At 42.0% G+C, this 14875-nt stretch overlaps 1 protein-coding gene across 1 annotated transcript in view; it reads left to right on the top strand.

The window, feature by feature from the left end:
- Nucleotides 1-1483: 1483 nt before the first annotated feature.
- KIAA0319 (KIAA0319 ortholog) overlaps nt 1484-14875 on the top strand; it is a 52313-nt gene continuing 38921 nt past the window's right edge. The window contains exons 1-4 of the mRNA XM_022562203.3: nt 1484-2344; nt 7518-8260; nt 10958-11150; nt 13751-13849. Coding sequence (XP_022417911.3) covers nt 2290-2344; nt 7518-8260; nt 10958-11150; nt 13751-13849 — 1090 coding nt within the window. The 5' untranslated portion in view covers nt 1484-2289. The remainder of the gene's footprint in view (nt 2345-7517; nt 8261-10957; nt 11151-13750; nt 13850-14875) is intronic.

Raw genomic sequence — 14875 nt, 5'->3', positions numbered from 1 at the left:
TGCTACGCTGTTGTCACTGGGCACAGACATCTCACCTGCAGGGCCAGCAGTGCTAATGCTGGGGTCTCAACACAAGCCTGGAATCACTTCTGCTGCTCCTCTGGAAATTAAATGTTACTGTATGACGCTTCCACCACCGCCCCACTGGGTGGAATCTTGCACTCCCTGTAACCTCAAGTCACCAGTTTCTGAGGGTGTCTGTGTGGTCGTTCCAGGACAGCACTTTGGGTTCAGAGGATGTCATGAAAGCAAGGATGTGGCATTTTCAACTACTATAATGGGAGGAAGACCCTGTCTGTTATGGAATTCTCCATGTCATTCTTAAATGACTAACCGGGAGGCCTCTGCTGGGGTGTCCCACTCTTTGTCATCCCTAGTTCACACGTAAATTTCTAAATGTACTGAGATGCTTCTGGAAAGGGGGCGGGAAGAGGGAAGGTGATGAGTCTTGTTCTTTCCTAAAAGAACAAGTGTAAGCTCTGTGGGTGGGGAGGGAACAAGGAAAGGGCGGGGAGAGAGTGGTGTGCACTGGGATTAAACTCTAGTTTACCATAACATACCAACTAGTAACTCACAGCAAGGCTCTGGCACGCTCTAGGAAGCCCTTATCTAGGTGTGCTTACTCCTGGAAGCCTTGTTACGTATTTGAAATAACAAATACTTGGAGTCCAGACCTCCTCGTACTGGTTCTTCTTCAGCCTTGAGCAAATCAGTGAATTTTTTGAGCGTCAATTTCATCACCTTCGTACTCTCAAAAGCATAGATTATAATATTGCCTGGTTTGTTGTGAAGATCACATTGAAGAAAGTGCCAGGCGAAAATAAAATGCTAATATTACTCTAGTTCATTGAATCTAAGATGCTCATGATTGGAAGAGCCATCATTATTTTAAATACCTTGAAGGAAGAAAGAAATCCTGTCAGTTATACCATAGCACATCACTTTCTTATCCTGTAAACTATTTCTACACATTGAAAGAGATTTTGGGGGGTTGCTTCAGCAGATTTTTATCCTGAGTCCTTCTTGTGTATACATAAAAAGGAAATATAAGTGAATATACATTAAGGTATTTTTAAATTTCCTGACAATATTTGTCCATTTCTGCTGAATCACTTGTCAAAGCATTTAGTGAGGTCTGTGTTTTTTTCTGCACAATTTTGCCTCTCTGTCGTCATGAGCACTGAGGATGCAGCACTTCTGAAAAGAGTGCTTCACGTTGCCTTATTTCAAGCCTCTGACACCAGTCCTACAGAGTCCACGTGTGTGTACAAGCAATGACATTATCTTCTGCCCAGTGTTCGGCCAACTTAAGACATCCCAGTTTCAGAGATGGTAAAGCATGAAAATATTTACACGTTAGAACTGATGAAATATAATAGTATGATTGACTCTATTTCATTCCCTAGGTTTGGCTTATAAAGTGAGAAAGCATGAGAAACCCTTTGCCCCTTCTTAGGAACTGTACTTGCTATTTGAACAAACTTCAGTGGATGGTTTGCCTGAGATATGGTTGTCAGGGTGGGGAAAATTTCCCCCTTCCGCTCTTGGTCCTTTTGCCTGGTCAAATAATTAAAATGACATAAGGCAGATTAACAAGAGAAAACCAAATTTAATTGCTTACGTACAGGAAATCCACATAATGTGAGAGATTCCAGGTAAAATGAGAGTAAGTAAAATGAGGTATATATGTCATCCTGGACCAAGGAGAAGGGGGTAGGGGTCTGGGACTTCAAAGGGAAGGAAGGCAATTCACAGGAAGATGAAAAAGAGCACATGTTTGGTAAACAAATGTTTGCTGCATCATACAGACACAGAAGAACACAGAGAGGAATTTTAACAAACAGACTTTGCTAGGTTCCTCCCTGTCTACCACACCTAGTTCACATTATACTGTATTTATTTATGGTGAGAGGTCCCTTCCTGGAACAGGTCTTCTATCTAAATCCTTTTGGGCAGTTAGGGTGAAGGTCAAAGATTCTTCCTGAATCCTTTAGACCTTGACTGAAATAATCCACATGCCAAAGTGGCACATCTTGGCGTGTCCTGCCCTGAACCTCACTATGGCCCTGGGATGTAAACAAGACAGGCTTCCCATTGCCATGAATAAATAATATAAGTAACTTTGTATGTTTCTGCGTTTACCTGTTTCTTCCTTCCTGTCTCTTTTCTGTTTTTCCTTTTAAGTTCTTGAGGCCGAATCTGGCTCCTAAGGAACATCAAAGGAAGCCTGCACCAAAGACCCCTCAGGGCCATCTCTGAAGCCTGCTTCCACCCACCGTGTGAGTCAAAATGGCTCCCCCCACAGGTGCGCTCTCTTCATTGCTGCTGCTGGTGACCCTTACAGGTAGGAAACCGTTACCCTGGAGACACCACCAGACATCACACTTGGACTTCCTATCTTTGGCTTAAGTAACTCAGATCAACCTGAGGTGAAGGTGCTGTGTGTTTGCTTTCCAATAGACTTATTTCACATATAAAAAGGCAGACCTGGGGCTTCCCTGGTGGCTTAGTGGTTGAGAGTCCGCCTGCCGATGCAGGGGACGTGGGTTCATGCCCCGGTCCGGGAAGATCCCACATGCCGCGGAGTGGCTGAGCCCGTGAGCCATGGCCGCTGAGCCTGCGCGTCCGGAGCCTGTGCTCCGCAACGGCAGAGGCCACAACAGGGAGAGGCCCGCGTACCGCAAAAAAAAAAAAAAAAAAAAAAAAAAGGCAGACCTCATGCATAAGTGGTTTCTGGAAACAGGCATTTAAATTTTTTATCATGACTATTTTGGGGGAAATAAAATCACATTTCATATATACCAGGAAAACTTCATGTATTTATTTAAAAGAATTGCATAGTAGATCTTTTTCGGAAAGCAAATGACAGACTTTTTTTTTTATCGTAAATCTTTATTTTCATATAGTCTGTTTGCTTCTTGTCGACACACCATGGCGTAAAATCATTGGTGAGCATCAATTCTGATGATTCATGCCCCAACTAGGCCAGCCAAGCCAGCCGAGCCCCTTTGAACTTACCAAAGATTGAGGATGGAGATATGGCCAGGGAAACTGGTTTTATATCCGGGGTTTGTCCAAGTATGGTAAAACCAGGCTGAGGCTTCCCTGAGAGCGACCCTGGTTAAAATGTGGTTTCCTGGGCCCCATCCAGACCTACTGAATCAGAACTTCTAGTGGGTGTGACTCAGGAGTCTGAAGCATCTGAATTTTTATAAGCACAGTTTTAGATCATACAAGGGCCACTTCAGGAAACACTACAATCGGGAAAGCCCTATCGTTTCCTGAAGTTTACCCTCCCCACGCCATCCGTCCATCTTATTAAATTCACCACTGCTTAGCATGCAAGGCAAGATGTTCCTTTATTCCATACTCAGTGTACTCTTTACTCTGGAGAATGCTGTCGTTAATGTTTGAGCCCTCTTTTCTCTCTCTCTCTCTCAAATCCCCACTTTTTCACTGCTTTTCTTTTTCTTATGAGGTGTTTTTCATTAATTCAAAGTTCCTGAGTTACTGAGCCCAAATAATGTTATTTAGGGTTTGTCTGTCTTTTCTCTCTATCCTCTTTACCTTTGATAAGATGCTAACCGATGATTTTATTGATCTGTCAACAATCATGGAGTGCCTAGTGTGTTCATGGATTGGGCTGGTAATTTGTAGAGGGGACAAACATGTGAGTGTTTCCGGTCTCTTCAAGAACGTTCTTGAGTGAGTCTAATAGATTCTAAAGTAATTATGGCAACTTGGCCCAAAGGGAGAATGGTTTAGTTGTTGGGAAACCCACCTTTTCAAACTTCTTTCTTTAGCGTTCAGATCTCTGCTTAAGGTATGTACATCTAAACAGCCCATTCACGTGATTTTTTGCAGAACAAAATAATGATCTGTCCCAGAGGTATTGGGTTGGCCAAAAAGTTCCTTTGGGTTTTAAGTAAAAATAAAAGACACATTTTTCATTTTCACCAAGAACTTTATTAAACAACGTATTCACCATTTTGTTCCACTACCTTTTGCCATTTTTCAGGCAACTTCATAATTCCGTCTTCCCAAAACTTTTTATTTTTTTGAGCAAAGAACTGTTCCAGGTACCTTTTACAGCCTTCCAGGGAATTCAAATTTTTTCTGTTAAGAGAATTTTGTAAAGAATGAAATAAATGGAAATCTGAAGTTGCAATGTCTGGTGAATATGGTGGATGAATCAGAACTTCCCAGGTAAGCTGTAACAGTTTTTTCCTGGTCATCCAAGAAACATGCGGTCTTGTGTTACCCTCATGGAAGATTATGCGTTTTCTGTTGACTAATTCCAGACTCTTTCATGGAGTGCTGCTTTCAATTGGTCTAATTGGGAGCAGTACTTGTTGGAATTAATCGTTTCGTTTTCCGGAAGGAGCTCATAATAGAGGACTCCCTTCCAATCCTACCATATACACAACATCACCTACTTTGGATGAAGACCGGCCTTTAGTGGGGTTGGCGGTGGTTCATTTCGCTTGCCCCATGATCTCTTCTGTTCCACATTATTGTACAGTATCCACTTCGTCCATCACAATTTGTTTTAAAAATGGAACGTTTTCATTATGTTTCAGTAGAGAATCACGTGCAGAAATACGGTCAAGAAGGTTTCTTTCACTTAACTTCTGTGGAACCCAAACATCAAAGCAATGAACATAACCAAGCTGGTACAAATGATTTTCAACACTTGATTTGGATATTTTGAGTATGTTGGCTATGTCCCACGTGATATAACATTGACTGTTCTCAATTAATGTCTTAATTTGATTGCTATCAACTTCAACTGGTCTACTGGACCATGGAGCATTGTTCAGTGAGAAATCTCCAGCACAAAACTTCCCAAACCACTTTTGACATGCTCGATCAGTCACAGTACCTTCTCCATATACTGCACCAATCATTTTTTGTGTTTCAGTTGCATTTTTACCTTTCTTGAAATAATAAAGCATAATATGCTGAAAACGTTGCTTTTTTCTTCCATCTTCAGTATTAAAATGGCTACACAAAAATTCACCAATTTTGATAAGATTTTTTAAAATGCACGCTGATATGACAGCTGTCACAACTGAATCTAACAAAATTGTTTCCAATGAAGTTAAAGACAACTAAGTGCTACTACAGCCATCTTATGGCAAAAAACCAAACGAGCTTTTTGGCCAACCCAATAAATGGCGATCTCCACCTTCAACCTGATGGAAAACTGCTTTAAGCTTTGTGTTGAAGGTTCCTGCCATGCTTCTTACCCACGTGTAACAATTTGCTTATTCCAGGATCACAGCCTTTTCCCTGTATAATGGTTTCTGTGACACAGTTTTATAAGTTGGCTTTTAAGCTTCTGGTGGCCAGAGCCGGAAATGAAACATGATAGTTCTTATGAACCATATTGCCCAAAAGGAGAGGACCCAACAGTTGTTCAAGGGAAATAAAATATATCCTGCCATTTGTGTTTGAAAGAAATTTCTAGTTTGAGTCTTCATTTAAAGTCCCCTTCATTTAAAGGAATGTAGTGATATCTTTACAAATAAGGACACTATTTTTGAGAGTAGAACTGGGAGTTGGAGATTACCTGCCTATTTTATATGCTTCATCGTCTCTTGACCTTAATTAGAAATGCTATTTTGTTATGTTCAGCAGAATTATTTTTTTTCCTCCTCTCCATATCTGAGACTAAGCTTTCCTTTAGAAAATAGAAGGCTAAAACTATTAAGGTCATTTTTTTAAAAAGTAGATTTGGTTTGAGAAAATGTCATTTCAATTGAATTAAAGTAGTTTGTTGGGCTTCCCTGGTGGCGCAGTGGTTGAGAGTCCACCTGCCGATGCAGGGGACGCGGGTTTGTGCCCCGGTCCGGGAAGATCCCACATGCCGCGGAGTGGCTGGGGCCGTGAGCCGTGGCCGCTGAGCCTGCACGTCCGGAGCCTGTGCTCCGCAACGGGAGAGGCCACAACAGTGAGAGGACCGCGTACAGCAAAAAAAAAAAAAAAAAGTGGTTTGTTGCTAGCTTATTCATTGGGAAAGATGTATATTTATTATATCTAATTCTTATTGAATTGGACCAATTAGACTTTCCTGTAGAGTCAGTGTTAGTCATTGAATGATTCTTAAAAATTTATAACGCTGATATGTATACAGGTAAAAAAAAATAGGATGATTCTTATACTGTATTTAACCATTTCTCTTACCTCCAGTTAGAAGTGATCTCTGACTGTCATTATGAAAAATGTAACAGTTATTAAGAGAATGATCAGTGATGAGCCCTCACTAGAAAAGAAATCCTTTGCTGTTCTGAGTTCTGCAGCAGAACAGTGCTCATCAAACTATATGTGCTGAGGGACCAATTCATTTTTATTTCCAATCTACCACCGACAGATTCTTTGGTAAAAAAATCAACACACAATTTCTACTGAAAGAAAAATGCACAGGGTAAAAGTTGTGGGTTTCAGTTTTATTCAGGGACCTTCCTGAAGACTATAGCCCAGGAAACAGTCTCTCGGTAGCTCTAAGGGAACTGTTCTGAAGAGACAGGAGGAGAAGCCCATATATATATGATTTGGGGCTAGAGAATTCGTGCAGTCAAGCACACATTTTAGTAAACGATTACTGCTAGTCACAAGGAACAGCTATCTCAGCGGATGATTTTAGTGCTTTTCTATGTAAGGGAAGATACAAGAATCTGGGCTCATTAAAACTCTAAGATATGCATCTAAGTATCTACGGGGCCTGTTTGTCCAAAGCACAGAGCGCCTTATCCTGTGTCTCACCCTGAATTCACTTCTGGGTGCACTGTCAGTGACTGCAGTGGGTAATGACTTTATCCTTGTAGAACTGGGTGGTGGGCAGCATTCTTTGTTTTACAAAATAAAAAAGCAGGCAAGTGATTTTTGTCCTTGGAAGTCAGGGAATGACAAATTGCCGCAGAGCTTTCTAAAAGCCCCAGTTGCCCTTATTCTTTATGGACTGGTCACAGCGTTTGTGGCCTGCAGGTCACACTTACGTAGCACTGCTCTCCTGCCTGCTGTATTTGCCAACTGGCACCATTTGTAGTTCATGGTTTAGAACGTGCTTAAAGCTAGTTGTTATAGACCTGTATTTAGGACAAGTTTTTCTCTCCTTTGATATGTCATCAGAATTGATCTATCATCAGAATAACCTGAGATGTTTAAAAATTCAATTAACAGCATGACATTGTTCCTAAAGCAAACCTTTATAGCTGGGTTTTGGGTGAGGAGCAAAATATTATAGTGTAAAAGCAAATACGCACGTAGAAAAGAACGCCTCTCTTCGCTGAGTGGAGTAACATCATATAAAGAGAGAGGGTGGGCGGTTAGATGGACAGGTGGGAGAATCTATGGATGGATGGATGGGGGTGAAAAGTTGGGAGGACAGATGTACGGATGGGGCTGTTGATGGATGGGCTCTAAAGCCGTGGACTTTCTATAGGAGATGCTGGTGGTTTATTTGCTTGCCAGAAGTGATATGCCTCGCTTCCTTATTGGAGACCGCGTGTTTGTAGGTTGTGCCTGTACGCAGTGCAGTGAGGGGAGGACGTATTCCAATGCCATCATTTCTCCTAACTTGGAAACTAGCAAAATCATTCCAGTGCCTCAAACCACGCCCGTGGCAGACTGCACATCTGCCTGCTGTGACCTGTACAGCTGTGACCTGGCCTGGTGGTTTGAGGGCCGCTGCTACCTGGTGAGCTGCCCTCACAAGGAGAACTGCGAGCCCAGAAAGATGGGCTCCATCAGGTCTTACCTGACCTTTGTGCTCAGGCCCGCCCAGAGGCCCGCACAGCTGCTGGACTCCGGGGAGCTGATGCTGAACAGGGGTTCCCCGTCAGGAATCTGGGGGGACTCACCTGAGGATATCAGAAAGGACTTGGCCTTCCTGGGCAAAGATCGGGGCCTGGAGGAGATGTCTGAGTACTCACATGGGGAGCTGGAGCAGAGCCTCTTCCGGCCCATCGGCAAGCAGGAGCCCCGAGGGAGCTCCGGGTACACGGATTGGGGCTTGCCGGCCCGTGGCAAGGGAGGTTCCAACTCCTCTGCTGGAGGCAGCCCAGCAACATCGGCGGAGAAGCAGAAGGAGGGCCCAGAGCACCGTGAGCTGAACGAGTCAGCGTGGACCCCGGCCCCGAATGCCTCCGTCGGGGGAAGGTTTTTGCTTCCCTTGGTCACTACTCCACCTTCCGGAAAGGAACTGGAGAAAGAGACTTTTCAGCTCCAGGAGCAATCCAGCAACAGCTCTGGAAAAGAGGTGGGTGTGGCTGGCGTGTGTAGGAGAGGGTGGGAGGGGCTGAGTTCACTTTCAGAGCCCGGCCCTCGTTAGGACACACGTCACGCGAAGCTTCCTTTTGGGGGCACCTATTAAGGTATCGTCTAAAAAATGACTCTCAGAACCTTCCAGACAAAACATCCTCTTCCTCTGTTGTGCACTCATGACCAGACTGTTTAAAAGAGCAAATATTTATTCTGCCTTCACAAGTCAGCCGCCTAATGATGATTTAGTGCTTCTCCTTAGAGATGCCTCTACCGGTATCTCAGATGAATGAGGTTTTATAGAAGTTTCTGGAGCCAGCCCATATACACAGCGAGTGTAGCCAGAGGCTTTGCAAATCTCTCGTGGTAGGTTTTGTAGGAGCAGAAAAAAATTTTCTCCTTTCCAAGTTTTTTGGTTGGGGTAATAATTAAATTGACGTAAGATAGATTAACAGGAGAAAAACAAATTTACTTTGGTCTGTATTGGAGCCCCCATAAAAATATGAGAGGTGACCAAAGCAGGAAGGCTTTGTATCTTTTAAACAAAGAAACAATCAGTCTGTGAAGAATTGACAAGCCAAAGAGGATTAGGCTTGGGGTAATAAATTGGTGACAAAGTATCTGTTAAAGATAAGTATCTGAAGCATATTAACATTTTTAAGAGTTTGAGCAAAAATGCATTCAAATCAGGCAGCATCCAGTATAGCAGGTATAAAGGAGCTCCGAGGAGCTTTACAAAATGAAAAACTTTTTTAGGCAGGAGTGGAAACAAGGAATATAAGGCAAAAAAGTGGGTTGGTTATTACAAGGTTACTTTCTTTTAAGGGGTAGTAGGGGTTTATCAAGCAGATTACCTCAAAATTATTCCTGATTGACTGGTTTAAGATTCCATTTCTGGGAGACCTGAAACTGTAATTAAGTCTTGGTTTGGGGGCCTAACATAAAGGACTCTATTTGGGGCCTGTTGCTTTAACACGAGGTTTGTTTCTACAGCCTTCTCAGCCCTAAATTTCCCCTCTATGGTGATAAGGATACCTTCTATCCTCCTGGTACAGTGTTTTATTTTCCACGAAAGTACATATTTTCCCCTATAGTCAATTAAATTTTTTTGAGCTGCATTAAGTTGTAGATAATCCTTGAAAAGAAGGGTACCTTTTGCATGGGAGATTTGTCTCTTGCTTTCAGGGGGGACAAAGGAGGGTCAGAGTGTCCTTCTTGCACTGGTTGTTTCTCAAGTACCTTTCATTCAGAATAATCAGCTATATTTTAGAGTGACACTCTGACCCGCTACAGTTTCTTCAAGACCCAACAAGGTTCTGAGGTTGCTTGAAACTCACCAGTGAAGAATCAGTTGGATAGGAGGAACAAGATACTAAGGAGAGAACATAAGCTGTACAGAACGTTCCATGAAAAACACAGGTGAAAAGAATGGGAACCTTTGGGAGAGCAGACATACCCAAAACAGAGGGAAGGTTCAAGTGCTAACAGCAGAAGGTCAGGGAGATGGAGAAGGAGGCTGCACTGTGGGGGGAGTAGTTGGGAGCTCAGAGATTGCTCATTTGGGAAATACCAGGACAAGGTGAGGATATAGTGAGTGTGTCGATCAGGAGAAGCCGAATGCAGTTGGCAGTAAAGTGACAAAAGGACAGGTCATGGGAGAATTTAGTGTATTTCAAGATACAAGAGAGCAAATCAGAATGTAAAGGGACATAAACCAATTAAGATTTTTTTTTAAAAAAAGGAAAATATTATTTAAGATATCAGTGCTTAGGTTAGAATAAGTGAAGAAAGCTGGATCGAATTGACTAGACATTATAATCTCAACCATTAAAACTTGCTAAACATTCTTTTAAGCAGTGAGATTATCAGCTTTTTTCCTGCTTTGATGTATTTTTCATTTCAAAGTTTTCATATTTTTCTGTCCTTGTAATTATCTTAAACATTCTTAAGACTTTCAATTAAAAAATAAAGTATCAAAGATTAACGGTGTTCTTTTCCCCCATCCCTGAGTATTAACACATTTTACCTTCTTTTATGTGGCTAAGTGAACTGCAAAAAAGAGTAGCTGTGTTTTCAATAAATACCAACACCCCCCCCCTAGTTAACATTTGAGTTACAGCTTTGCTTTCTGTGGATCTCACACTCAGCCACCCCTTTGGGTCTCCTATCTTCTTAGCCTGAGTTTTACTTATCTGGCTCCATACAGGCACTGGCAGTTGGAGCTCAGAAGAGCATTTTATTATCATGTTGTGAGCTTTTCCCCCTGCACATAATATTTAATTTAAAACTTTAAGTTGGATAACCCTATAACCATAATCTTAAATTATAAATTATATACAGTGGGTGATATGAATAGAGATCATTTACTCTAGAAGCCTGTTCATTGTTGAATTATCTGATTGTCTTCAATTACTGCTACTCTAAGTATTTTCTCTCTTTTTATCTTGAATGTTTTCTGTATGTGTATGTTTGCCTATAATAATTCTCCAACCCAGAGTTGCCTTACATTTTTAGCAGGTAGCAGAGAATATTTAAAAGAGATGGTCTAGAGTTCCAGTGGTTTACAATGTTAGACATGGTATTTCAAATGCTACTGAGTCTAGTTTTTGAAAAAGTCAATGACATGGTGTTGTCTTGAAGAGTTCAACCTTTGTTTTTCCCCCATAACAACTTATGCTTGTAATTGATCTCCTAGGTCCTAATGCCTTCCCATAATCCTTCTCCAACCAGCCTGGAGTTCAGCCCAGCCACCATGGAGAAAAGCCCAGCTCTCACAGTCACCCCACGGAGCACAGAGCATACTATTTCAACCCTTCCCGCTAGCACCCTCCCCACTGAGTCTGCCCCATCTCAGCAACCTGTATCTGCTCCTACTGCCCCCAGGACAGGTAATTTAAAAAATATAACTGGAAGAAATGTACTGAAGACACACCGTAGAATATAGTAGTGACAACTTCGAAAGTTTACTCATTCCCTCCGGGCACATTTTTGAGCATCTATCGTGTGCCAGAAATGATGCTAGGCGCTGGGAATAAAAAGATGAATAGATATTGTCTTTTCCCTCCTTGACTCTATAGTCTAGAGGATGAGGCTGACAGACAAATAGATGGTTTGATACAGTAAGTGCTCTGAGAGGCTGCTATGGGAGCAGAAAAGGAGCAGCCCGGCTGACCGGCTCAGAGAGGCCACAGAACCCTTTCCAGAGGTGGTAATGCTAGGATAGATGAGCCAGCAAAAATGGAGTCAGCATGCTGTTCAGGTCGAGGGAGCGACATGTGTAATAACGATAATGATAATTACATTTACTGAGCACTTACCCAGGGCCAGGCACCACGCTCGGCATTTCCTGCCCATCCTCTCATTCACTGCCTGTGCCAGGGAACAGAGGAACAAGAGCTCAAGGGGCATTTTGGGAAGAGCTATAAGGGGTTCAGTATGGCTGACACTGATCATGTAAATGGAGTGGAAATGGCAAGGTCTGAGTCTAGAGTATTTTGAAGGGTCCTGTGTTCTGTGCTAAGGAATTTGTGCTTTATCGGATGAGTAGAGAGAACCCCTGAATGATCTGAAGCAGGAAAGTGAAATGATCAGACTGATATCAAGAAAATAGTATGGGGTTGACCTGAGGCAAGAGGATCCATTAAAAAAACTGTAGTGAGTGGTTGCAGGGATGGAGGGAAGGAACCAGATTCAAGCGATATTGGAAGGGCAGAATCATTAGAACTTGGTAAGTGGTTGAAGGTCACGATGAAGGTAAAAGGACTCTAAGATATATGAACACGTGGAACTGAAAATTAGATGAGTGGTTGGGCCAAAGATAAAGGACTAGGTGTCTTCGGTGTAGAGGCGATAGTTGAAGGCCCTCCAGGGAGAGCCACGGGGTGGGCTGGGGAGAGGCCTGAGGGGTGGAACTTTGGAGCCATCATTGTATTAGGAGCCGGGACAGCAGAAGGAGCCTATAGAGCTGACTGAGTGGCTGTGACAGAGAGGTAGAGAAAGAGGAGAGCGTGGACTGAGAGAAGGAGAGAGGAGAGGTTTCCACGTTGGAAGAAGTGATGAAGGGGCTGGGTGTTACAGGAGGATTGAAAAGCTCCCATTGGATTTAATACTAAAGAAGTTACTAGAGACTTTTGTCATGTTTCCTGAGCCTTTCTGTGGGTAATGTACTTTGAGGGTTACCCTCTCTTCTTTGGTTATTTACTTTGATCCTGAGCTTCAGTAGAGAGAAGGATAATGGTGGAAGAGCTGTACAGTATATGGAAAAGGAAACTGGCCTGGGAATTAGCATCCTTGAGTTCTAGTAGCACCTATTGCATAGAGTAGTCAGAGGATGAAATGAATTGATAATCTTCAAGTCCTTGGAACAGAGCCTATCAGAGTTCACTCTCGTAGATAAGTGGCTGTTGACATAAATACAGTTTAAATTAGTTAGATATTGGTGGATCTATTGCTAATGATCCACATAGCCTCAAGCAACTTATATTGCCTCTCCAGGGCTCAATTTCTTTATCTGTCAAATGATGGGTTTGGACCAATATCCCTTTTAGGTCCACCATGGCTGATTTTTCTTGAAAAGAGTCAGTGACAGGGAAGAAGAGCCAGAGACGGCAGACGGCAGCGAAGCCTCTGCAACTGGTCTAGGTAGGCACTCGAGGGACTGAGTACAGACTGAGAGAAGTAGATTTAAACGAGCCATGCCTCCATCTAACATCTCCAGGCAGCTAGGACCTCTAGAGAGCACTCAGCTTTTCTCTAAATCTTTGCTTTTCTCTATGTGATATCTTGACGATCTCAATTGTATTTTACAAAGGGAGACTAATGTCCAGTTGAGTCAAGCCAATTGAACGTATCAGTATAATCCTGGTTATAGAGCAAGGAAACAAGCCTTGTTCTGAATATGCTGATTTAGTGACTAAGCGCTTCTGGTGAGAGTGGATGTGCTTTTGCTGCTTGAGTTAAAATAGCCTTTTTATATTGAGGTTGACAGGCTTTTCTCTTGGAAAGGTTCCAGGAGCAAGACCGTTGCAGTAATTCATGGGGTTTTGCTATCAGAACTGAGTGGCGCGTGATTAATGCTACAGAAACACTTATGATTACACTCCATCTTTTCAAGACTAAAAATAGCACGTACCAGGGGGTCAAGCAAAGCTGGAAGCAAGAGAGAAAATAGACCCAGTCCGCAGTACACTACCTGTTTTCACGCAACTCTTGTCACCGACACCTTGCTCAGTCTATCTGAAGCATTATTTTCTCCACAGTGCCTACTCACGTTGACAGTTTTAAATTTATGAAATCTACCCTGCAACGTAATATAGGGCACAGTTCAGTTACTAGCCAGAGGGAAAAAGTATCTTGGATAAAATCGCATGAAGAGCTATTACAAAAATATGGGTTATCTTATGGATACTAAAAACTAATCTATCATAGGGCAGTAATTTAACATCATTGAAGTATATGATGAAATGTACTATTTCTAATTAACTTTTAGTGAAAGAACTCACGGTATCTGCTGGTGATAACCTAATAATAACTTTGCCGGAAAACGAAGTTGAACTGAAGGCGTCTGTTGTGCCAGCACCACCTGCAGGTGAGAGTTTGACTTTCCTCTGGGACCAGTAGGGGCCCATTAGCTGGTGTGTCCTTTAGGTGTCTTTACTGGTTATTTACAACTTTGATTCATTTTCACAACATAGTGAATGTCACTTTCGAGTGGATGACAAGGCTTTGATGATCATAAGCTTTAAAGTTTATTGAAAGAGTTTAAAATGGAGTGAGAGGATAGGAATTAAATACAGAACATTTCCTTTAATTGGTCAGGATAAGAAGTCATACATTTCTGATGATGCAAAGCAGAGTGATACCTTAGAACAGGAGAGGTTTCCATATACCAGCTTTTGACTTGTAATAACCCACAGAGCCTGGGAAAGTTCCACTGTCAGGTGAGGGAGGGAGCACGTGCACAAAGGTTGTTTGCAGATACTGTAGTGGCAACACGTCTCTCAGGTTCTCAGGATCCTCACACCAGTTGTTCAAAAACTGTTTAAAATACTCTTTCTTCTGCTGATCCAGCACTCTGCCCTTCAGCAAACATTTGACCTATTCCTGTGACCTGTCAAATGCATTCTTTCTTAAAAGTATATTCATTTTTAAGGTGTTTGAATATTTCTCATTCAGGTTAGTTCCTTTATTCATTTTTCCCTATCACACATGGATCAAAATTTAAGCATAGATGTTAATATTTGGCATTTGTCATTTACTCCTTTCAGCTGAGGTAACTCGTGCTTTACTAGAATCACAAGGTGGAAGACAGCTTCATCTTAATATAAAGAGATTTAATCTGTTCTTATGGCCTTATATAAACCCCTACGACAGATGGAATGAATTTAAATCTCCTTGCCTTTTATTAAAAGGAGAAAAGTACAGTGGATTATACTATGTTAAAATTTATATGTATAGTCAGGTGTAGTAGTCTGGAAAGAAAGTCATCAAATGCCAACAATGAAATTAGGGCAATTTTTTAAAAACTTTCTATATTTTCTAAATTTTTATAAGTTGTATGTTCTTATAATAACAAAGAAATTTTACATTAAAAAGATATAGAGGGCTTCCCTGG

This window comes from Delphinapterus leucas, chromosome 10, assembly GCF_059928025.1.
Source record: "Delphinapterus leucas isolate spDelLeu-1000000601 "Yukka" chromosome 10, BTC_Dleu_Yukka2, whole genome shotgun sequence".
NCBI lineage: Eukaryota > Metazoa > Chordata > Mammalia > Artiodactyla > Monodontidae > Delphinapterus > Delphinapterus leucas.
Note: the sequence above shows the minus strand (reverse complement) of the source record. Positions and strands in the feature narration are given on the sequence as shown.